Raw genomic sequence first — 23363 nt, 5'->3', positions numbered from 1 at the left:
ACTGTAGGTTCAGCCCGATTAGTAAAGGTTATTTTCATTGGCTTATACGCTCATTGAAGTCGGGAACAAAATGCTGTTCTTCGAATCCTAAGTTTTTTGTGCTAATAACACGTAATCAACCTATATATTTCTTTGTAGGTTGAATTTGAGTTTTTCACGGCGGTGAGTATAAAGATGGCTCTCTTCTGTATTGTAGCGCAGTGTAGTCTGGTAGAAGTTCACTGACGTTTCAGAGGTCCTTGCTGCCTCCATTATGAGGTCGATGACTAATCGTATGCTATTTAGATATGCTTGTTAACTACTGAGGGGTTTATAATTTTAAAATTTAGATATTGGGATGAGAATAAATAGAGCTTAAGATTTCCAGTTGACACATACCTTTCTCTTCCAGATCACTTGCTTAATAGTAGTTGCGTTTTTTAAAGTTCAAATATTTGGAGCGACAGAAAAAATTAAGATTTTATTTGCGAACACATTACAAAAAGACTAAATTTTAAGATGTCTGTTAACATTCAATTCAGAATATTTTTTGTTAGTATTTTTTATATTATACAATTGTTTTGTTTTTCTATTTTTATTCTCAATGCTTCTCTGCAATTGATTAGCATATAGTTTATGCGCTTCTAAGAAGAAAATGGACTGAATTATGAAAAAAATGGCATATTTCGTCAATATGAAATAAAAAGGATGAAACGAGTATTTGCTCTACTATAAATTAAGAAATGAAGGATTATTTAAAAATTACGTAACAATGCATTTTATTATTTAGACATTAATTATGCAGCGCTAGACGAATACTAAAATAGGACAAACCTTGTAGGCGTATATTTTAGTAATCGAATGAAAATCTTATGCTGTATGGCCACGGTTACAGCAGAACTGTTTAAATGATACAGATCTTCGGTTAACTTGGCGAGAAGGGATTCCGTGACGGAATTAGAAACTAAGGTTTATACAATTTACTGAATGAACTTTTAACTATTAAATTAATTGTCTATATTTTCATGAGTATTAAAGATTTCGTAAAACTATATAGGTTCAGTTGATATGAATGATTAGAATGTTCCAGGTTTTAGCTCTAATCCTCTTATTTACATTCTGCTTCGCCTGTTCTCACCCCTTGCTGGTTTGTATTTAAAAAAAAAATATTCGCGCAAGTTTTACACCGTGATACTGGGGAAATTGTTGGACACGGTACTTATATTTGGGGTCGTGTCCCTGTAGTACTTATGGAATTATGCACGCAGTCCCGTTCTGTTTATTTCATCCTGCAACGTTTTGTAATTGCAATGAATATATTTAGTGCACTAAACTGCAGCAAACTGCTCCAGTCCTGGTCAACCTCTTCTCACCACTGGGTCCTAAAAACTTCTATCATCGCCATTTTTTTCTCTACTACGTGTTCGCTTCCCATCGGATAGCACTCTGCCTCTGTGTTCTACCAAATAAAGAAAATGTTTGCCGAAACGTTGCAAAATCTTTCAACAGTCCAAGCTGTTTATCCCCGGAAGCACAGGTTATTAATTCACGTTGCTGACAAAAGTTTGTGAGCATAAAATGTGTACCGATCGCTATAGAATAAGACCGAAAATATTTATTAACAATATGAATGAAATAGTTTACATGGATTTGAATTTTATATTTGGGCCATTTCTGATCGGCTTTAAGTAATTTTTTTACTAACACCGTAACTTAGTCAACATGTAGACTACTAGACGCAAATTCTCATAATATGTTAAGACATAAGACTCTTTGTAATAAATGTTAGTTATTATAGTGATGTAATAATAACATATACTCACAGGTGAAAGTAATGACTTCATAGCCCTGTAGCACGAGGATAGTAACTTCACCTCTAATATTAAGATAATGTTGCTTTGGCAACTGTGCTTCAAGACTCCCATTATCTTAGCTGCAAGTGTCTCAGTTTTAATGATGCCTGGAGGAAGGGTAGTTACAATATGGTATTTTCTCTAATTCCAAACTTTTAATGCATGTTGTTAAAGGAGGTTTCCGTGTTTGTTGTAATGACTTCAGAGATAACCTGCCTATCATCTCTGAAACCAGTGCCATAGTCAAACCTCAAAGCCTCAACGCTGTCGTTTAATCTAATGTATTACAAGGAACAAATTCTCCTACGGGTACTCTACACGGAGGCATCACTTGAGTTATGTAGCCGAGAGTGACTTCTGTTATGTTTTATTTAACTTTGCAAACGTTTTTTATTAATCACTTATCCTAAGCCTAATATTTTCATTGTTTTTGATTACTGACTTACTTACGATTATTAAATCGGACTTCACTCATTGACGTTAGTTCGACTTAACCTTTCTACAGCTCGTGCGCGCACACACACACACCACACACACTCCTGTATAAGTAAATTTCATATAAATATATGAATATGATCATGCATATTGTTTGAATTTGTATGCATGCATGCTTGTCTGTAGGTAATACATGCGGGGTAAAGTGTATTTATAAAAAAAGCTTTATAATTACTACTCTATATCAAGTATTAATACGGTAATATTATTAAGGGGGATAATAATGGCATATCATATAGTATGGATATTAAGTTGTGAAATAGATACATAATTTTAGTCGAGAAATTTGAATGGAAGATACCATTTGGGAGTTTAATGTATTGACGGATAATTATATTAACATTGATCTTAAAGACGTAGTTTGAGGAGGGCATGGATTGTGATCTGAATTTATCTGCTTTCGTATACTGGTCAGTGTCGGACTGTTGTCTTCACGGTAGTGAACATCAGGCTTTGTAAAAGGTGGAGCATTTGTGACCAGCTTAGCGACTCTTAGCTTCCTTATGAGAATTCTGCGAAATGTAGTTACATTACATAGTCACTGCAGAATTTCTTGGTGTTGTGATGAAAGGAACTGCTAGAAATTATCACATGTATTAAAAACGGTTTGCAGATAATGGTTGCGCCATGAATTGCCCTTCAAAACATTTTGTTCAATGTGCTCACTGTTCTTTTTTAGGGTAACTAAAGTAAATAGATGTCAGGCTACATACAAATAAAGATGATCAAATAAAAGCATCATAATATTTTTACCCTGTCTGTACTTTCTAAGCCTAACGCTGGATTATTTTCGGGTACGTTGCACTTCTAAATCAACTTGTAGTTAACAGAAGTAATATGTTAGCTACATGATGATTTAAAAGCTTCGTAAAAACTGACTATGTGTTTTTTTATATTTTATTGAGTTTTCTGTTTTCCGAAATTTTATCGCTATTGTATAGATTTTTCCTCCAACACATTTCAATTTATCGTTTCACCGAGTTCTATTTTTACTAGCAAAATTTATTTTCATTAGTATGTGATGTATGTTTAGTTTAATACCACTGCTTGAAAGAGAATATATTTTGTTTATTGCAGCGCGTAAATGATTTATTTTTTTGTATAAATATGGAAAAAATTAGTACTTTGCCTACCCTAGAAATTTTTACGATATTGAAAACTTGTACACAAGCCCTCTCATATATTTCACACTAAAGACCCAAAGGTTTGTGATTCGAGAGTAACACAGTCATTTGTTTCAGTTTATATAGCCGACAGTAACCTACTCAGAGATAATATTAATACATATTTGTTTGATGAATTGTTACAAAAACCCTCTCATACTGAGAGAAGCTAAGTTACTGGCACCATACCCGGTAAGCTATACTGTATCATGCAGAGTACTATATTTGCTCGCATGGCCTGTTATTAGAAAATTCGATTCTTTATTAAACTTAGCTTTCCATACGCAGTGTTAAGTAAGAATTATAGTTGCAGATTTTGACGGAAATTCAAATGGTGTTTTTTGCTCAGTCAGTATAGTGACTAGCTACGGGCTGGACGACCGGGGTTCGATCCCCGACGGGGGCAGAGGATTTTTCCTCTAGCATCTGCGTCCAGACCGGCTCTGGAGCCCACCCAGCCTCCTCTACAATGGGTACCGGGGTCCTTTCCCGGGGGTAAAGCCTGCCGGGGCGTGATGCTGACCACTCACCCCCATCTAGTGCCGAGGTCAAGGAAGAGAGGAGCTATACCTCCTCTCACCGCAAAACGCCTACATGGCGTATAGTGGGACAAACTTTACTTTACTTTACTAGTAGGTTACGCATATTTACAATGTTAATTTATTTTGTGTAATTACAAATGGGTCTCAGAAAGTCAAGCGAACCCACTTTAGATCTGTTTTTCAGTCGTGTCTTAACGCTTTTGGAAACACAAATCAGAATTAATTTTTAACTGTTGATTATAAGATAATAAAAATCTTATGAAAATAGGGAATAGGCCTACAAAATAATTAGGTAATAAAATTCAGTAAACCGCAGTACGTAACAAAATAAATTATTTTCACTCTGATTATTGCAAATAAATAATAAGCTTTGATTGTTAGGTACATAAAACGAAATTTCCTCCTCCGGTATCAGGTACCTGTTCGATAAAGAATCATCCTCATGAAAATAGGCTAATCAATTATTTAACTCATTAATACTTTTATATTCACTTTTAAAAATAATTTTCGATCGACTGAATATTTGAATGACGTAAATATTAGTATTTTACTAATTGATTTTACTTGCTTTCCCTAAATCAGCTTAAAATCTTTAATGCTCTTCTTTACCTGACTAGAAATAATTACCTCAGTATTTATAATTGTTTTATGGCGTATTTTTTGATGTTGTGCACGCTGTATTTCGCGAGATAAATCAAAAGTCTATAAATAAGATAACATTTGTTTTTGTTTTTTTTTGGTGGAAAGTTCTAAATTCATGTTTCGTCATTATATTAGGGGAGGTTTTCATACGAACGTGTATAAAACAGGCAGTGGGACAGTGGGATTCAGAAGCTGAAAGATGTGACAAATAGGCATTGCGTGACTGTAGGGCGTTTCCACTTCACGTAGTTCAAAGACGCTTAATAAGGACAACATACCAGAAGAAAACAGTGAATCTTTATCTTTCTTTTAATCTGAGAACAACACGCCGTTTATACCTTATTTACGACGAGAATTGGGATCAGGGTGAGTGAGTCTTCAGGTTCTCACAGCGGTGATTTTGCAGATGACAGTCTTCAGGGATATTGCACCGTGTAATCTAATAGGCTTAAGCGCATCTTCATAGGATTAGGCTATTCTTGGTTACGATAATTAAATTATTACTTACATACAGATGATTATTTTTATGATAGGGGCGATAAACTTGTTAATTCTATTCTCGTAACTAACTTATTCAAATTTACATCCAGGACAAGTCACCTGAGAGTTCCAAATATACGTCTATTTCATTCACTCTGTCTGCCCGTTTATTGTTCGTGGCCCGCTGAATGATTTTCCATGAAATTTAGCAATAGATTCACTAAAATTTGTACCAAACATATCAACCTTAGTTTAAATAATAAAAACATAAGGAACTCTTTATGTGTTTCAGCTGTCATCCCCAATACACCTGGCTGAATATTTGCCGGATCAAAAAATGTTTCGACCAAAATTTGTAGAGGGATGAAGCACACGTTTTATACCCATAACACCTTTTCCGTAAGTCTTGCATTTATACAAGAGTGATTTGTTTCTGTAACCTCGTAGATCGAGGACTACTGGAAAGAGATCGATTTATATTGAATGTCCTTTTTGTCGGCCTCCACCTGCTTTACGACATCTATAAGTGAGCTTAAAACTCTGTAATTTGTAAATTTAAAGTCTAGAGGCAATTACAGAGAAAACACCTAAAAACTATGTTGCTGCAAGTATATTCCATAATCTATCATATCGACTCATTAGGTTAGAGAACATTCGTTAATATTGGAAACGCTCACATATTTAAAGAAGTGGGAGTCTTGCATATGTAGAGTAAAATAAATAGTTATTTATATTTATTTCGAAGTATGTACAAATTCGCAGACCACAGAAAGAAAGGGGAGTGAGATAATGCAGAAGGCGCCAGATTTCTTCACGTGAAGACAGAAATTCTAATCCGATGTTAGAATGGCAAAGAATACTAAACTTACGCAAATTGAAGTAGCCATATTAGGAATTTACATTGAAATACGTGAACCTTTTCAATCCACCAACGGATACTTGTGCTTTTAGTACAGAGCGAGAGCAAAGGTTCATATATCTCCATCCTGTTATTTCCTTCGTATCTTTTTATTTCATTTTGCTTATTATGCATAAACATTTTTTTAGTCTGTCCCTACTCCGTCTCATTTATTAACGTCATGAATCTGGCGGTACTTGCGTCTTTGATCACCGGAATATTTATACTGTTAACTTTCCTGCTATTTTTTCTGACTCCTAAGATTTTACCGTTTGTTTCTTTTGTTTCTTCAGCTACCAAAAGACAAGGATCTTCTTATTTGTTTTAATACTTTGTTCTGTCTCGAATTTCATCTTATATATTTAGTTCCCTTGAAATCTCGCCATCCCTATACATCCTTTCTTACAACTCGCAAGTGATCATTCATTTTTAAGTTTTACTTTTTATATATGAACTCTTATAACCATTTGCATCTTCTTTTATTTCTCTCTTTCTCTATGAATGCAGTGGATGAATTACTTTAGGTCGTTTACATAACCAGCAATTAATTTTCGAAGTACTTGTGGTTTGTCGACTTGGCAGCATTATGAGTTTGGAGTCATCTCTTTCACTTTTGCCATTTCACTTTCTGTACGCTTTCAGACACTTCAGTTTTTTGAGGCTTAAGTTCGTTTTTGGCTAAACTGTTACCTCATTCAACTGAGTATTTAATTTAGTTTGAAATGATTAGAAGTTGAAAAAGTTCGATTAGTATAATTGAAAGGTAATGTAAAAATTAATATTCAGAAATAAATAGCATAATAAATACACAATAATTTAAAAAAATCGAATGTAATTTTCTTCAAGGGAATATACTGATATTAAGCTAGAACACGTGGCACTCTTTAATCTTTAATTATTTGGTTTACTGCGTGTCGTACGGTCATGAGAAGAACCTGGTTAATACATTGTATTAATCTGAATACGTGTACAGCAATATCAATATATAATTAAGAAACAAGAACAGCATAGGAACATATTAAAAAGTTACGGCAGCTCTGGTTTTATCAAATGGGCGTGAAAAACTGGCCTTTTAATTAATGCTGATATATGGATGGCTGAAACAGAATAAATTAAATTTTAAGGTGTGTTTCTGGCTATTGCATTTTAAATAATGTAGCCGACATACAAATAGAGTACGGAACGAACCAGAAAAACGCTAAAACTCAACAAAGGTCCAAAAATACACGCACGGTTAATAATCGAATGTTCTGAGAATGTATCAAAATGTATATCTCAAATAATTTCATGCCAGTGTTGTGGTAGACATTGTCGATTACCTAAGGCAAGATTGATATAGGCCTGCATGAATTTCTGGATTAGATTCTACTGCCTTCTTCAGGTATCATTGCACGTATAGATTTTCATAAAAATGGCTGTCTTCTGGTTTTCTGCACCTGCGAGGCGCAGCAACTCAGAAGACAGCCATCTTCATACTTTTGCCACTTTACATTTACTTTTACCTTTAATTCAATTCAATTCAATTCATTTATTAAAGTGCTTAACAACAGCCAAAAAGGCCAATAACAGCCAAACACTAACAATACAAACATTACAATACAAAAACAAACAAACAATAAACTAAATATATAAATGTGCAATATTAATTTATTGCAAAATAATTAATAAGTAAATGAGCTAAATATACCTAAGTAATATATTTCAATTAATAATACTAAATAAAACAAAACAGAAAAACTTATAAAATTAAAACCACACAATAAAATGCAGTCAGCACAGCAAGTGAATAAACAAAAAAAGATGATTATTCTTTAAAAACCTGACTGACATCAGTAAGCAAAATACGATCTTTGTTAAATATGTCGATGCTCCTACAGACTGCATTGGCAGCAGAAACGCATCTGGCTGAGGGACTAGCCTTGAAATTACGTTGTACAGTAAAGGTAGAGTAGTCTCTGATAGACCTAGTGGGTACGCAGAGACTAACTGTATCAAAAACAGATGAGCAACTAATTTTGCCTTTAAAAACATTAACGAGGAAAAGCGCATCCAAAAGCCTCCTCCTTAAATGCAACAATAAAAAATTTAATCTAACTAATATATCATCATAATTATATGCACAAACGCCATTAAAGAATCTAGTGTAACATAGAGCTACAAATTTCCTTTGAATCCTTTCCAGTTTAAAGGAGTCAGTATTAGTAATAGAATTCCAAACAACGGAAGCATACTCAATTTTGAAATGGACTAAGGTACTGTACAAAACCAAAAGGCTATCAACAGTGGAGAAGGAAGAAGTAATGTACCGAATCAAGCCAAGCATTTTTAAGCTTTGTGAAAATATGTAGTTAATGTGCTGATGAAAATAAAGTTTACAGTCCAATAGAACACCGAGATCTTTAACACAATGGGAGCGTGCCACCAGGTTGTTACACAATTTGTAATTAAAGTAAATAATAATAATAGTAATAATAATGATAATGGTAATGATAGGCCGTATGAAATACTTTCTAATGGTTCCCTGCCACACCAGACAGATGCTACAAAATGAAGAATGCATTTACAGGTTATTTTCCGTTCGTCTCAATTGCACTCTGAGAACCGAATACAAATGACTGCAGTCTTTATGCAAGGAAGTATGGTCTCCGAGTACAAAATACGCAGAGAACTTTATTTTTAATGTAGAAGTGAATCCTGTACTTGGTCCATTATTCATTTGTCAAGTTATTTGTATCACGTGACCCACGTTATTAACCAACCAACGAACCGGTCGCATTCGTCTAGCCGGTAATTCTTCATTTGTTTCGGTTCCTCCCATCTTCGTTCTAAGCTAAAGCGCCTCCCACATCTCACAGAACATCCATCTCACAACTTTTAAAAAGAATGGGGCATAATAGATTGAAGAATAACTGTTAATTTTATAATTGGCCTATAACAATCAAGTACTGCTTGTTTATTCCGGAAATCTTAGAGATAGGATGTATGTTATAAAATCATATTTGTAATGCTCAGACGCCACGCTGTTATGGAATTGGGCTGTGAGGGGTAATGTGAGTTACCTCGCTGATAAGTAAAACATTGTTTGGTCGGGGGGAGGGGGTTTTTGTTTCAAAGTCACGTAGTTCGCCAGGCAAAAGTACCGCAGCTGAAATTTTAGAGCACTGTAGCAAGAGAACGGGGAGACCCACCTCTGCAGACGAATTAATTTTGAATGGCACTTGTTAAATTGATTATCTCTAACTTGGTTTTTGCTTATATTTGCTTCATTGTTTAAAGTCGTAAAACTCTCAGTATTGTTTTTAAAACATGTTTAGGTGATTATCGAATTAACAAACTGTACTTAACAATTAATAGCCACGGCGGTCTAGCGGTTAGAACGCTGGCCTTGTAATCCTGGGGTCTCGGGTTCGATTCCCGGTGGTGCCCGAATTTATAACTTGTGTTGGGCAAGGCCGTGGTCTAGGCAACACGGAGTTTTCCTCCGTGGCATCCCAACAATTACTCCATTCACACACAGAAGAAGGCAATGGCAAACCACTTCTGGATCATCTTCCAAGAACGTATATGAACAGGTCCCAGTCCGAGAAAAGGATGGAAGGATCCTGTTCATATGGACCTGTCGTCAGACAGAACACTAAATAATAATAACTCAACAATTATTGTCAATCACAACGAAGTTTAAACAATGCTTCAAAATTACAAAAATTCGCTTGTCGCATGCTTACATCAGAAGTGAATAAAAGTTCAAACAGTATAGAGAAGAAGCTTATCTTTAGTTTGATATTTTAAAAAAAAAATCTAAATTGGCTGCATGATAGATATGCTTATATACAGAAAACTAATCTCTCTCTAATCATAAAACAACTTGATGAAACAATGCTTTCTTCTAACAGAACCTTAACGGGTACAAGCCCTCTGTTTAGATCAGTTCTCAAATAATATGTGCTGGGTGCAGAAAAATTTACTGAACATGGATGTTGTTCTGAAGGCTCCGTGTGTAACTTGGATGTGATTTTCTTTCCGTTCCAATTTTGTATATTTGTGTTGCAATTTTATTTTTTGGACGCTTAAGGTGACGTGGAATAAATAAATATTCCATAGCATGTAATGTCCATGGTAGGGGCATTCTGAAGCTCAGTGCCCGGGTTACAAACCCCTCACCCCGCCCTAAGGACGACACTGCATGTCCTTTACATTTTGATGGCGGTATATTGATTTCAAATTGTCGTGTAAAGAAATTAACTTCGAGATGTTCAGTGTTTATCATTAATTGTTTACTGCATTTCAAATTCTATTTTATATCAGCTTAAAAATTTAGTGAAACTTCCAAGTATTAATCTAAATTAAATGTCTTGTGACATTAATTAGCCTAAAACGTGTTTTGAGTTGCTTGGGAACAAGACAAATGTCTTCAGGATTCGGTTTTTCTTCTTATGATTTTCATAAAGTGAGTGTACCTCAGGAGTTGATGGGGGTGTCAGACACCCCCGGGAGGAGAGTAGGCAAACCTAATAAGTAACAGAGAACGTTGCTTCATCCCATACGTGGAGGAGACGGAAGGGGGATACGAAAAGAAATATGGCGCCTTATCCATCAATGTTGAGCTTAGAAGAAAGTGTTGCTTGGGTCAGGCGCCAGGAAGTGCTGCCGGATCCTCCCAAAAGAGTGCACTGGTATAGCATTAATAATTACCAAATTATTTGGAGATGCAAATATTTTCCTTTTACTCTTTGTGACTAGCCTTCCGTTTATTATTACAGTTAATTTGACGCACTGAAGATGAATAATGAATTTGTTGACTGTACCGGAATACGAAAACTTTAATAAACAACATTTGATTTATTTTGCCATTGCTTTAATCTCTTTCTTTCGTATAAAACATACTGAATTATAAATAATACCTGCTCCTTACTGAGGAATAAAACAAATAAATGTTGTGGCTACTGTTGATATTGAATTCTTTACTTGCTTGATAATCAGTGTAAATAATTATCATTTTTGTAGAATCTGATGTTCTCATGGCGATGAGTAGGAAGATGGCTGTCTTCTGTAGTCTGATAGACAACCTACGCGACAACCCAGAAGACAACCATGTTCAGAAATATTTTTGTCTTACAAATCGGATTACCTGTTCATGACAATTTTTCCGCAAATAATTCCAGCTTTCCTATAACTGTAAATGCCTTCAAATAAGATTTGTTATTTCTTTTGGAAGGGCAAAATATTAATATTAGCGTTAACACGTTACTTTCTTTACACAAAGTAGCTATATATATTTTTATTAGCTCTGTTTCCAAATACAGGATCACAAGTTTATTTTAAAAGCGAAGAAGTTTGATATCATAAACCTCACTAATTTTAGTTTATATAAACACAATAATAAACTAAGATTTGTAGGTTCGTGGTAAGGAATTTACTTCAGTGACTGACTTTCCGGTAATATCCTGGTAATTACCTGAATTGACTGATTAAAACCACGAAAATACTCATAAAATAGATATCCGATTTTCAAGCAGTGATTTGAAACTGGAACCTTCTTTATAAGAACCGGAAGGGCTAATCAGTCTGCACAAAATTTCGGTACCTGTGCAGATGTGGTAGAATTTTTGTTGTTTGATTACATTAATTTCGGCGTGTACTGTCCTGTGTGTACAGGTTGATCAATGTAGGATCATCCGTTTAATTTACATTTGTGTATATAAATTCAAGGCCAGTGGGTGAATTGTCAGTGTCCTTTCAGTGCATTGGACATACATCCCTTTGCTCAACATTCACGTACGTCACTTTTATATCTACAAATTTTAATGACCTTAATTTCTCGTGCAAGTTTTCAATTCGCTGACTGCTGAAAAAAAACATTTTCACGGAGAAACTCATCAGATTTAAATCATTTGTCCACATGATTCCCAGTTCTTAAATAATTTGTCTTTATTTTTAAAACGTACTTAAAAGTAGGCTAGGCTACAATTAAGCCTGTGAATTATTTTATCGCTAGAATTTATTAATCCGTAGGTTGCAAAGTAATGCTCAAATGGGTCTTAAAGATACAGAGTCAGACATTTGCTTTGCAGAAATACGAATTTGTCACTTTCTAAAATTTAGACTAGAGGGATTATGGACTCAGACTCCATTGATTCCTTTTGTTTACGTTCCAAATTATGTCAGGAGATGCCTGCGGCTCACGGATTGAAGCTCACTGGAATGCAATTGGTTTGTGCCATATTTTGTTCACCAGTGACTCATTTGCAGCTCACCGTCAGCGGATGCATCGTCATCTTGTAGCAACTCATCTCTATGACAACCAGCGTGACACAGTTGATATGCTTCGCTAAGGATTGGTTTTTATTCAACTATAGTCAGGCATGTTTACCACAGACATGGCTGGACCGTTTCTGAAATTTTTATTTCTTTTTGTAGCCTTTTTCTTTCTTAATGATCTTAGGGAGTGGCTAGACATCAGTCAAACTGACCAATCCGAGCTGTGAGAAAAGTTCTCATTTGTCAAATCCTAAAAGGAGGCCGTGTATTTTTGCTTTGATTTACTTATTCTTCTTCACATTAACTCTTTTTCCTTCTGGAACTCTTTCTCGATTTATGCCCGCTACGTTCTGACGAAGTTCAATTCTGCTACAGTAATTTTCATGAAACAACTAATATGACAGTACTAGTGAGTGAGTGAGAGAGAGAGACAGCCCAAAAGTATGAACCACAAATTCAGGAACTTCTGTTATTGGTTATACAGGCAGATTGTCTAGAAACCTTGGATTTTTTTAGGACGTATTTAATAGTTGTTAAAACATGATAAACAACTTTTGACTTACTTCTTTCGGGTATGTTCTGCAACGTCACTAAACACTAAAATAAATTTCATTCGGTATGTAAATTTGCAGTAGCTAGCGAATCTTGTCTTACATCAGAGATTTGAAATCCTTGCTCAAAAAAAGTTATCCATTTACCCTCGACAGCAATTTGTCTACCAAAGACATTAAGTCGGAAATAAGCATTGATTAGCAGTTGGAACACTTCTTGACTGGTAATTCAAAGCACCACATTTGTTTGCTTGAGATCGAAACTGACATTCTAGTAGTCAACACCCGGTTGCGTACTTTGTAGGGGCTGTGTCTGCCGGGAACTGTGTTACTGTTCCTCAATTTTTCCGTGATTTTCTTTACTCGCTCTATACTAAGATACTAGATTGAAACCAAGGTCACTTCCATCCACGTATTGTTCAATTACGTCTTCTCAAATAACTCTACCATTCTACTCTGCGCAAGTCTTCTGTCCAGGACAAAAATGTGTGTCCTTAATGATATACTACCCGAGACATTCATAATACGGGATATAATCTTCTTCTTCTCCACAACTGCTACAGTCCGTTGTGGACCCTGCCTTCCAGTACAACATTCCACCATTCTTGGTGGCACCGGAGATATTACGCTGACAAACTTCCAACTCTCTATCAATAAGGCGTGCACTTCTAATATCATGATAAAGTTCATGGTAAGCTGAGTACTATAAATAAACGATATAGCCTAACAACCAGACGTAACAGTTCTGTCTGTACCAAACGAGATAATGCCTGCAAGGTCGGATGTTCGATTCCTTGCCGGAGCGTTGGTAATATTCACTGCGCCGCTACGTCTCAAAGTGATACACTCTGCCTCCTAAGAGATTAATGCCACGCCCCTTTAGCTGTACGTAAAGGAGTTCGAGTTTAAAGATGATCACTCAGCTTCATCTAATGCACGGTTACAAAAATCATGCTTCGTCGCCTCGGTTACTTACGGCGTGCTTTTTCGAACAGCGGACGATGCAACAATGGCACTTACCAGTACTTATTGAGATTTCTATAGCCAGTGTTACTGTTTGCACTTCACAAAAAAAGTCTTATAAACATCGACAGGAAGAGATACAATATAATAAAAATTGCTGCTGAAAAGGTCCACGGCAAAAGCTTACTCAAACCAAAAGAAACACAAACGACACAACCATTCGAGACTGCCTGTTACAGCTGTGTGTAAAATTTATTCATATATAACAATAATGTTTTAATACATCAATTAAACTATAATTGCATTAAGTATATTAACTAAGACAGCAATATAATTTGCACAAGGTCACAGCGTATGCAAACTTTATCATCTGCAAATATTTTTCGATTTCCAAATTACCTGCTTTTAGTGCGTGTTCTATTAATCAGTATAATAGTGTAGTTGCGACAAAAGGAAGGGAGCAGAATAAGAAGTAATAGGTTGAAACATGTCGGCGAGTGATTAATGACAAGAACAAAACAAGTGTATGAGTACATAGCAAATTTTTATTTGTACCTTCAGTCGTACAGTGTGATGCGCGAGGTTGAGACGGTTTCCTTAAGACTACTGTGAGGGACCGAGCAACAAATGAAGAGAAACTATTTTAGGAATAACTAGCATAATACTTGTTGTAGATGACATTCCATATATTGCAACAATCGCTGCCTAAATTTATGCATAACTTGTTGGATAAAAGCACTATTAATTCAGTCGGTAATGTGGTCTTTCACTTCTTGGTTGGATTAAGGGCGATTAGCACATATTTTAGACTTGGTGTACTTCATTCTGCTGAAATTTATTTTTCACCCATTGCCTTATTCTTCGCAGTTTAATAACCAAAAATGTCTCCAGCACAGTACAACAGCCATCAAAATCCACGCTATGTAACAACTTAGTTATCTTCCCCTAAGAAATAAGGCAAGGTCACACCAAACATGGAAACACAGCACCAAACGGTAACTTCTTCGCTATTGAGAAATCTCTTATGAAGCTGCGTTTGGTTTCAACAGGATACTGCAAAGGCCCACACGGCAAGGCAGGAAAAGATAACTTGTCTTACAGGACTGTTTTCAGAACGCTTTATTTCACGATTTGGCAGCATTCCTTGCCCAGAACGTTCCTGGACTTGACAACCCCTTACTTTTCTGTAAGGTATTTTAAGTTTGCGATGTATTCTACTCAGCCCCAGTCCATCCAAGAACTGAAAGACTGCATTATGAAGTAATTACAACAATTAGTAGTGCTTTAATGCACCGAGTTATGCAGAACTTCAGGCAAAGACTACGGCAGTAAGTCTAATGTCATGGAAGCCACCATACTATGGACAAAAAGCAATTCTGAAAGTTTGTGACGATGGTGCGTTATAGAAGCAAAACTGTTTTCTGGACATTATCCATCGTTCAAAATTAAATACAATCAATGAAAATCACTATCTCCGGAGATAGGGACTATCTCTATCGATTGGACCCAACAGAGTAGGTTTTACCTGAAGACGGAGATAGACTTCCATCTCTGAAATGTCGTACTTTTTACTGATTTTATTGGACAATGAATAATAACCAGAAAACAGTTTACTTCTACGGATATAATACTCCAAACATTATGCTAATTATTCCTAAACAATTTTTGCTTAATTTGTTGTCCGATCTCTCAGAGTAGCATGCGTAAAATTGGCACATACTCGTTCCAAAATCTGTGCTTTAATTATATCTGCAACATGACTCTCAAATAAAATTTAGCTCTACACTGTAGATTAAATTTTATTAAAAAAACTTAAAGTATTTGTCAAATACACCATACTTGAAGGATCTCTTCCCTTATGAGTAAGAACTGGTATTTTATTTTCAAAGCTCTGCCTTCAAACAGAAGATCTTGTGTCTACTTCAGTTAAGATCAGAAACTTATTACAAAAGTTCTGCTTTAAAACAAATGCTATTGTGTATCACACATCAGTGTCTGCTCCAGTTACTATAGAAAATCACATGAACAAACAACATTTTTACACAAGTATATCGTGCCAGACGCGTTTCAACCTCGTGAGGTCAACATCAGTGATGTGTTAAAATCAGTCCATTAACATATTCAGTTCATTTAGTCGATACAATAATGTATTTTCACAATGCACTGTGTGTGAAGACTTCCTTCCTCCCTTCCTTCATGTCACGCTTGTAATACCACACGTCTCTTTCAGGAATCTTAATCCAGTATTCTCTCTTAAACCAGATGGACTTGTGGGTTGCACATTAGTGCCTGATCCGCCTATAATCAAGATCTCACTGCGAAAGATGTGCCTTAAAACAGACACTCTTGCAAATGGCAGATTATTGCATCCTCGTGTTAGAATCGGGGTCTTCCTCCCAAAGTTCAGTCTCAAGCCATATGTTTGTGTGGATGGCTCATCAGCACCTATTCAAGTTATTTTCGTCACCTTACATCCAATTTTCTGCCTTAAACCAGATGTTCTTTTGGATTGCACATTAGTGCCTAATTCATTTCGAATCAGAATCTTATTGCTACGACTCTTTCTCAAAAGGTGTGTTCTTGTGGGTCGCACATTAGTGTATCTTCCAGTTGGAATCGGGATCTTCCTCCCAAAGTTTTGCTTCAAGCAAGATGATTTTGTGGGTGGCTTATTAGTGCCTGCTCCAATTAGAATCCTACCTTTACATCTAACGTTCTTCTTGAAACCAGATGTTCTACTAGACTGCACATTAGACCCTAAACCATTTCGAATCATGTTTTTACTGTGAAGGCTCGTTCTCAAAAGGTGTGTTCTTGTGGGTCGCACATTAGTGTATCTTTCAGTTAGAATCGGGGTCTTCCTCACAAAGTTTTGCTTCAAGCAAGATGATTTTATGGGTGGCTTATTAGTGGCTGCTCCAATTAGAATCCTACCTTTACATCTAACATTCTTCTTTAAACCAGATGTTCTTTTGGATTGACCATCAGTGCCTAAATCATTTCGAATGAGAATCTTACTTCTGAAGTTCTGCCCCAAAATTAATTTTCTTGTGGGCTGCACATTAGTATATCCTCCAGTAATAATTGGTGTCTTCCTCCCAAAGTTCTGTTTTAAGCCAGATATTCGTTTGGACCGCTCATCACTGGTTGTTCCAGTACCTTTGCACCGAATGTTCTCCATTAAACCGGATGTTATTCTCGATTGCATATCAGTGCCTGATCCACTTCTGTTCATGTTCTTACTGCTAAATCTCTGCCTTAGAACAAATGCTTTTGTGGGCCGCACATTAGTGTATTTTCCTGTTTGAATAGGGGTATTTTTCCCAAATTTCTGCCTCAAGCCAGATGATCCTCTGGGTGGCTCATCAGCGACTGCTCCGGTTAGAATCGTGTGTTTACACCCAACGTTCTCTCTTAAAGGTAATTTTCTTATGGTTCGCACATTAGTGTGTTTTCGAGTTGGAATCGGGGTCTTCTTCCCAAAGTTTTGACTCAAGCAAGACGTTTTTGAGGATAGCTCGTTAGTGTTTGCTCCAGTTGGAATCTCAATCTTACGCCCGATGTTCTGCCTTGAAACAAATAATGTTGTGGATTGCGCATTAGAGTTTGTTGAATTTGGAATTTGATTGTTATTCCCTATGTACGGCCTTGAAAAAGGCTTTCTTTTGGGTAGCACATCAGTGCCTGCATTAGTTGTATTCGGAGTTTTATTACCAGAATTATGCTTTACAAAGGACCTTGACCTAAAATATTTTAGCAGTTCAGTAGTAATTGGGGCTTTAATCGCAATTGTCTCTCTGCATACTTTCCTTTTTGACTGAGGATGTGCCAAATCTGTAGGCTTCTTGACTATGTAAGTTATTGATCCAACATCTTTCACTGCCTGTTTTGTCTCCTCACGAGAAATGGTGTATGTTCCTAAACGCTCCTCGTTGAACTCGCTCTTCTGTTTGACAGTCAACCGTCTCTGTTCCTTAGGTACGTTATTTTTTGGGCTAATCGCCTGGCCTGAAAGTTCTGGGATCGAACTAACGTTTGAGTGCAAATTCTGAGCATCAACTACGCCTACGATTTGCATTTCAGGCGTGTTTTCTGCACATAATTTCCTGTTTGACTGAGTGTCTGCCAAATTTATTGCTAATCCAACAGGTTGCAGTACTTCTTTTATCTCCTCACGAGAAATGGAGTATGTTTTGAGACGCCCTTCGTTCAGCTCACACTTCTGTTTGGCAGTCGAAGGTTTCTGTTCCGCTGGAATATTTTCTTTTGGGCTAGTCTCCTGGCCTGATAGTTCCATAATCGCACAAACGTTAGAGTGCGAATTAGGGGTATCAACGTCGCTTACCACTTGTATTTCATGTGTGTTATCTGCATGTATATCTTCATAATTGGATATGATTTCTGCATCTAGTTTGCTATTTGACTGAGTGTCAGCCAAATCTGTAGAGTCGTTTGATTTAAATGTTGTTAATCCAAAAAATTTCCGTGCCTCGTTTAACTCCTCAGGCTTCATAATTTGTGAACCGAAACGATTTTTGTATAACAGTCTTCTCTCTTTTGCGGTCAGCTGTCCTTCATTCACAGGTGCTTTTCCATCTGAACCAATTTCTTCCCCTGGAAGTTTACGGATCGCACTGGTTTCTGAGGCCAAATGTTGAGTATCAGTTTCGCCTGGCTTGTCTTTGTGATGTACGTCTTTGGTCAACATCTCTGCACTACTAGTGTTGACTTCTGTGCGTGGTTGAGTAGTTGATTCAGCGTCTTCTAATTCTTCCAGTGTTAATGTGGCAGACGATTTTACTTGTTCCGTTTGTATTTTTTCATCATCAGTGGTAGGTGTTCTGGTATTAGGTACTAACTTAAAATATTTCGTGTCCTCTAATGTAACCGCTGAATGTGCATTATTCGTTCCATTGTTTCTCTCTTCTTTCATACTTCCAGCTTTGTCAAAAGTACTTCCGTTTTGAGCCAATTTCCTACAATCAATCAAGAGTTATAGCATTAACTTTATGTCTATAAATCGCTCTCCATCATTAGATAAAGGTATTATATGGCACAGATTCTCACTATTGGATACTATGTTAACGAATAAAGTGGTTATTGGTAATGGAGGAATTTGAATCCGTAACTGTAGTGTCGTATGATCTGATACTTGTTTTATTTAGCTATTAGAAATAAAGATAGACTTTCAATTATTGATCCTACACAACGAGTTCGGATTTCAATATCATATCGATTTATTCAAGCAGAAAATGATTGTGGTTTATTTAAATATTCTGTGTCAACATTCCTAGAACTACAAAAACCTCAGTGAAGAAAGGAAGGTTGTGGTTTCAAAAGGCTTCTATAATTTGTTAGATTTCCCAAAAATAAGACCTCACTATCTTTTAGTAAAAATGTTACATAATCTAATATGTATACTGTATATGCACATATTTCTGGATCTTAATTGTTATGTAAGATACCAGGAAAGTGTTCTCTGTACCGAGTACACATGTGTCCTCTACGATTAATCTGCAATGTAAATTAACAGGTATTACATCCGCCTTCAAAATGAAATAAGTTATTAAATTTTAACAAAATGAACTCGAATTTTTTTTTGAAATTTCAAAATTCATAATAAAAAAATTTATAATTCCCACATTCCAAATGTCAACATTTGAAATTCATATTTAAACATCTATCATATCCTAACTTCCTTAACAGAAACTGAACAAGCCTAACCTAACATTAGAAAACATCTTTACTTACCCTAAGGGACCTAACTTAACCTAACCTAACGTGTCCTAAGCTGTTCTAACCTAACCTGTTCCAACAAAATACAATCGTAACATACACAAACGCTTCTTCTGATTCCCACTTACATCAGTATGAACCACGAATATCATAGTAACCACAGTAAGCTTTCGAAAAGCGCATGGCAGTGGTCACAATGGCAACCATTGTAAGCAAATATATTTCCTCTGTTACCACTAGATTGCAGCACCTCTTAGTCCATCTCACGAATTTCCTTGCTGTAGTTTAGTTATCACCACTCGTAGATTGTAAAAAATACGATTATGAGATTGTGTACAATGACACAACGTCCACTCCAATTTTATCCAAACCCGTCTACTGGTTGTCGAGTTGAATAGACTCGATATACAGACGGACGGACAGACACGACCAGCCCATAATTCGGTCTCGCTCGTGCAAATAATGCCTAATAACCGATATCTAAAAACAAAATATGTTTGTGTACGCATACACAAGATGCAAGTTTACCACTAAACTTGCAAAATGATCTCTTTCATCGCAAATCTTGCACAGGGCGACTTCAGCATGTATGAGAAACAAACTATGTGGTTAATACACTGCAAGTACTTAAATTCAGATATTGGCATAAAAGTTGCCGTAGCAAAATCTGTAGATCACATACCTATTCACGCTCTCTGTGTTGCAGGCTGTCTGATCAGCGGAGGTCTGAAAAACATTAAAAGGATGAAGACAAAAACACTAAACTTGCCATAATTATCCGCAATATAACTGAATCATAAAACTACAATTGTTAGCACGAATTATCCATAGTAACAGGAAAACAATTACATTCATTCTCAAACATTTGTTTACTTTTAAAACCATTACAAAGCAACAATAAAGATTAAAACACTGTTTAACTCATGTTACAAAGTCTTTCCTGATACACTAATAGTCGCTCATTTGGTTAACAACTTCCCTGCGTTTTTTGGAATCTGGAGGATAAAAGCGCTCTACATTGGACCCCATTGTAAACGAGTTACATACAAGTCACACACTCAATATTTAATTAATATTTCAGTTTAATATTATACTCTTGTCTACGCCTTTCTTCCAAGAGGTCTGTTCTCTGCAGGTATTCGGAACAAGATTATCCTTGAAAATGCCATTTATCCAATTCGTGCTGAATGCCTCACCCATCTCGCCATCGTTTGATTTAATCTCCCTTTCAACATCAGGTAAAAACTGGGAATTATGTAATCTCCCATTGTTCAATCTCGATCACCCTCCTGTTACTTCCTGTTAGGTCCACGGGTCCAAATCTCGGCTCGGAGACCAGCTACCGTGGTTAGGGCATTTGTTGTTTTTCATAGCAATCATAGTTAAATGCTGGGATAGGACTAAAATAAACCCACCACCGCTCTATTTTATAATCATTCCAATTCATTATGCATTAATCATCCTCATTCGAAGCAAAACGAAAAACATATTACATCCCCAGAATGCTCTCTGAAATACCCACAGTCTGTTGTATTCCCTGGATGTCGCCAGGATAAATGTCAAGAACTTGCGAAACAACAGACAGAATTGTAGCTGTCATTGTTACGTTTTTGTATAGCAGACGGGAAGACGGAATTCTGAACCGAATATTTAATTCAATTATTTAATTAATCCTTTTAGTGGGATTTTTGCTTCTCACAGCGGGAAGTATAAATATGGCCATCTCTCTTTTACGCTGTATAGTTGGGTAGAAGTTTATCGACGTGTCAGCAGTGCTTACTCCCCACCATTATGGCAATCAGTACTCAGCTACGAAGTTTGTAAGCACCTCCGAAACGTCGGCAAACATTTCTAGACTATACGGCCCAACGATCCAAAGCACTGTCGTCTTCAAAACCTGCTTTTATTTTCTTCTATAATGTAATTTTGGTTCGTTGCCTTTGTTTATTTTCTTATCATATTTCAAGATTCAATCTCCCACTGAACGCAATATCAAGAAAACAATCCTTGCGTTGTTACATTGGTTGCAGCCTTTGAGTAAAGCTCATGGAGTTTTTCTAATAACTAAGAGATAGGCATATTTAACTTACAATAAATTCAATTCAATTCAATTCTTTATTATAAAAGCTATTATAATGTTGTAGGGATGAGACATGACGTGTTCGCTCAAACGCGGGAGTTGTGTGACGTAAGCTACTTCTATCACTGGTTAAAGTCGTGTTCTACTACAATATTTGCGTGACATCACAAAAAGAAACACAAATTTAGTATTACAGATACCGTGCCCAGACAAGAATGTCAAGAGAAAGTGTTGCCTATAGATTTAGTCAGATCCATTGCGCTGCTTACCTTTTCAAAATTGCCGTTTTCTTCAAAATTCTGAGATTGGAAGTCGCCAGTTTCTTCTATCGTACAGAAATCAAAAGCATGTTGATTAATTGGCACAGTAGCCATGTTCACCTTTTTTCCTGTTTTAAAGAGGTTCCGCAGAAATGAAAGAACAAACATAATTGTGTAGCGTTAGAATGGTTTATGTTTACATTCTTGAAACAAAATTCACTGTCGTCTGTTTTGTTCGTATTCTGAAGTAACGTTTCCATATCAACGTCAAAACAAACTTACCAGTGTTGCATTACGAAGGTCTGTTTGCATTGTTAAGATCTACTCCATTGTTACCTCGTCCCCTTCCTAATTAAATATCTCTGTTTCCAGAAGCACATCTGGGTAAGACTAATTCCAGACTTTTATGGAAGCCAACGGTCGTCAACATGTGTACAAGCGCCCGCTGTTAATCCCTGTCCTTAGCCACTTTAATCCAGCCCACGCTCTCTCTCGGTTTTTGCGCAAGATCCACTGTAATATTATTCCTCCCCCCTGCCTGGGTTTTAAGCTTCCTGACTAAAATTCTACACATATTTCTCGGCTCCTTTAATATTCTGCATTATTGAATTTTCGAGCAGATAGAATACGAGTGGAAATAATATCCTCGCCCCAGTCAGAATTCCAATCAATGTGTATCAAGCTACTTCACAGCTTTTAGGTTTTCTACGCCATAAAAGTGGTACAACTCCCTTCATTCCCGATCTATCTATTACGTTGGAGTAAGCAACCCAGCCTGTATCAATAAAAAGGAAGCTTCTCACTTCTCTAACCTTCTCATTTTACTGCTCGCTCAGTTTGCGCCGTTATGTTTCAAGTTTAAAAGCATGACTTTCGTCACTAAATGAAGGTGGACTTCTGCAACCGTCGAAATATGCCAGTGGGTAAAATAATTTTATCTTGAACATCCAACCTCAGAATGAAACAGATAGAGGCATCTGCCCACATGTCCTACACACGCGTTTGTCTCCTGTCGCAGCAGCGGCTTGTGCTGAAGGCGCGTTGCAGTGATTCTTACGACTAGACTCGTTCCACATTCTCGTATAGAACGTGGACAATTTCATCTATTAGTTTCTTGATTTAAGGACGCTTTTTCAGCATCACGCATTAGCGGCAGAGACAATGACTCTGAACCTGTAATTATGTGAGAAATTGACAAATGTAACGAAGGATTTTAGTAAGAATATACGCCTTTGGAGTCAGATATGGGCACTGGACTTCCATTTACGAAGCAATTATGTCAATCACACGATCAAGACTTTCATGAATGTTGGAAAATATTAAAATTGCCTAGATGATACTTCTCATCCCAGAGACCTTGGTTTATTTTCGGAAGATTTCAAGTGAGGTTTGTGGTGGACGTAGTGATTATATCCTCGTAATCATCAACATCCAACCAATGCCCTACATTAATCTATCACCAC

General features: G+C 36.5%; 1 protein-coding gene and 1 long non-coding RNA gene across 6 annotated transcripts in view; one reads left to right on the top strand and one right to left on the bottom strand.

Annotated features, from left to right (window-relative positions):
- Positions 1 to 23363, top strand: part of LOC110829915 (uncharacterized) — a 588956-nt gene that overhangs the window by 430846 nt on the left and 134747 nt on the right. The window lies entirely within an intron of this gene.
- LOC110839776 (uncharacterized) lies at positions 14350 to 22139 on the bottom strand. The gene is made up of 3 exons (XM_022084281.2): positions 21910 to 22139; positions 20243 to 20286; positions 14350 to 18800 (listed from the first exon to the last, which is right to left on the bottom strand). The coding sequence occupies exons 1-3, from the start codon at positions 22066 to 22068 to the stop codon at positions 16274 to 16276; spliced, it is 2730 nt and encodes a 909-aa protein (XP_021939973.2). The 5' UTR covers positions 22069 to 22139; the 3' UTR covers positions 14350 to 16273.

This window comes from Zootermopsis nevadensis, unplaced genomic scaffold (genome assembly GCF_977971745.1).
Source record: "Zootermopsis nevadensis isolate Lab colony 2312 unplaced genomic scaffold, Znev_1.0 Znev_ptg000001l, whole genome shotgun sequence".
Taxonomy (NCBI): Eukaryota; Metazoa; Arthropoda; class Insecta; order Blattodea; family Termopsidae; genus Zootermopsis; species Zootermopsis nevadensis.
The sequence above is the reverse complement of the archived record's forward strand: the minus strand, read 5'-3'. Positions and strand labels throughout refer to the sequence as shown.

Coding starts and splice junctions, on each gene's coding strand:
- LOC110839776 (XM_022084281.2), bottom strand. CDS start 22,068: ATGTTTGTTCTTTCATTTCTGCGGAACCTCTTTAAAACAGGAAAAAAG. Junction 20,287..21,909: donor AAAACGGCAATTTTGAAAAG/GTAAGCAGCGCA, acceptor AATGTTTTTCAG/ACCTCCGCTGATCAGACAGC. Junction 18,801..20,242: donor AACACAGAGAGCGTGAATAG/GTATGTGATCTA, acceptor GATTGATTGTAG/GAAATTGGCTCAAAACGGAA.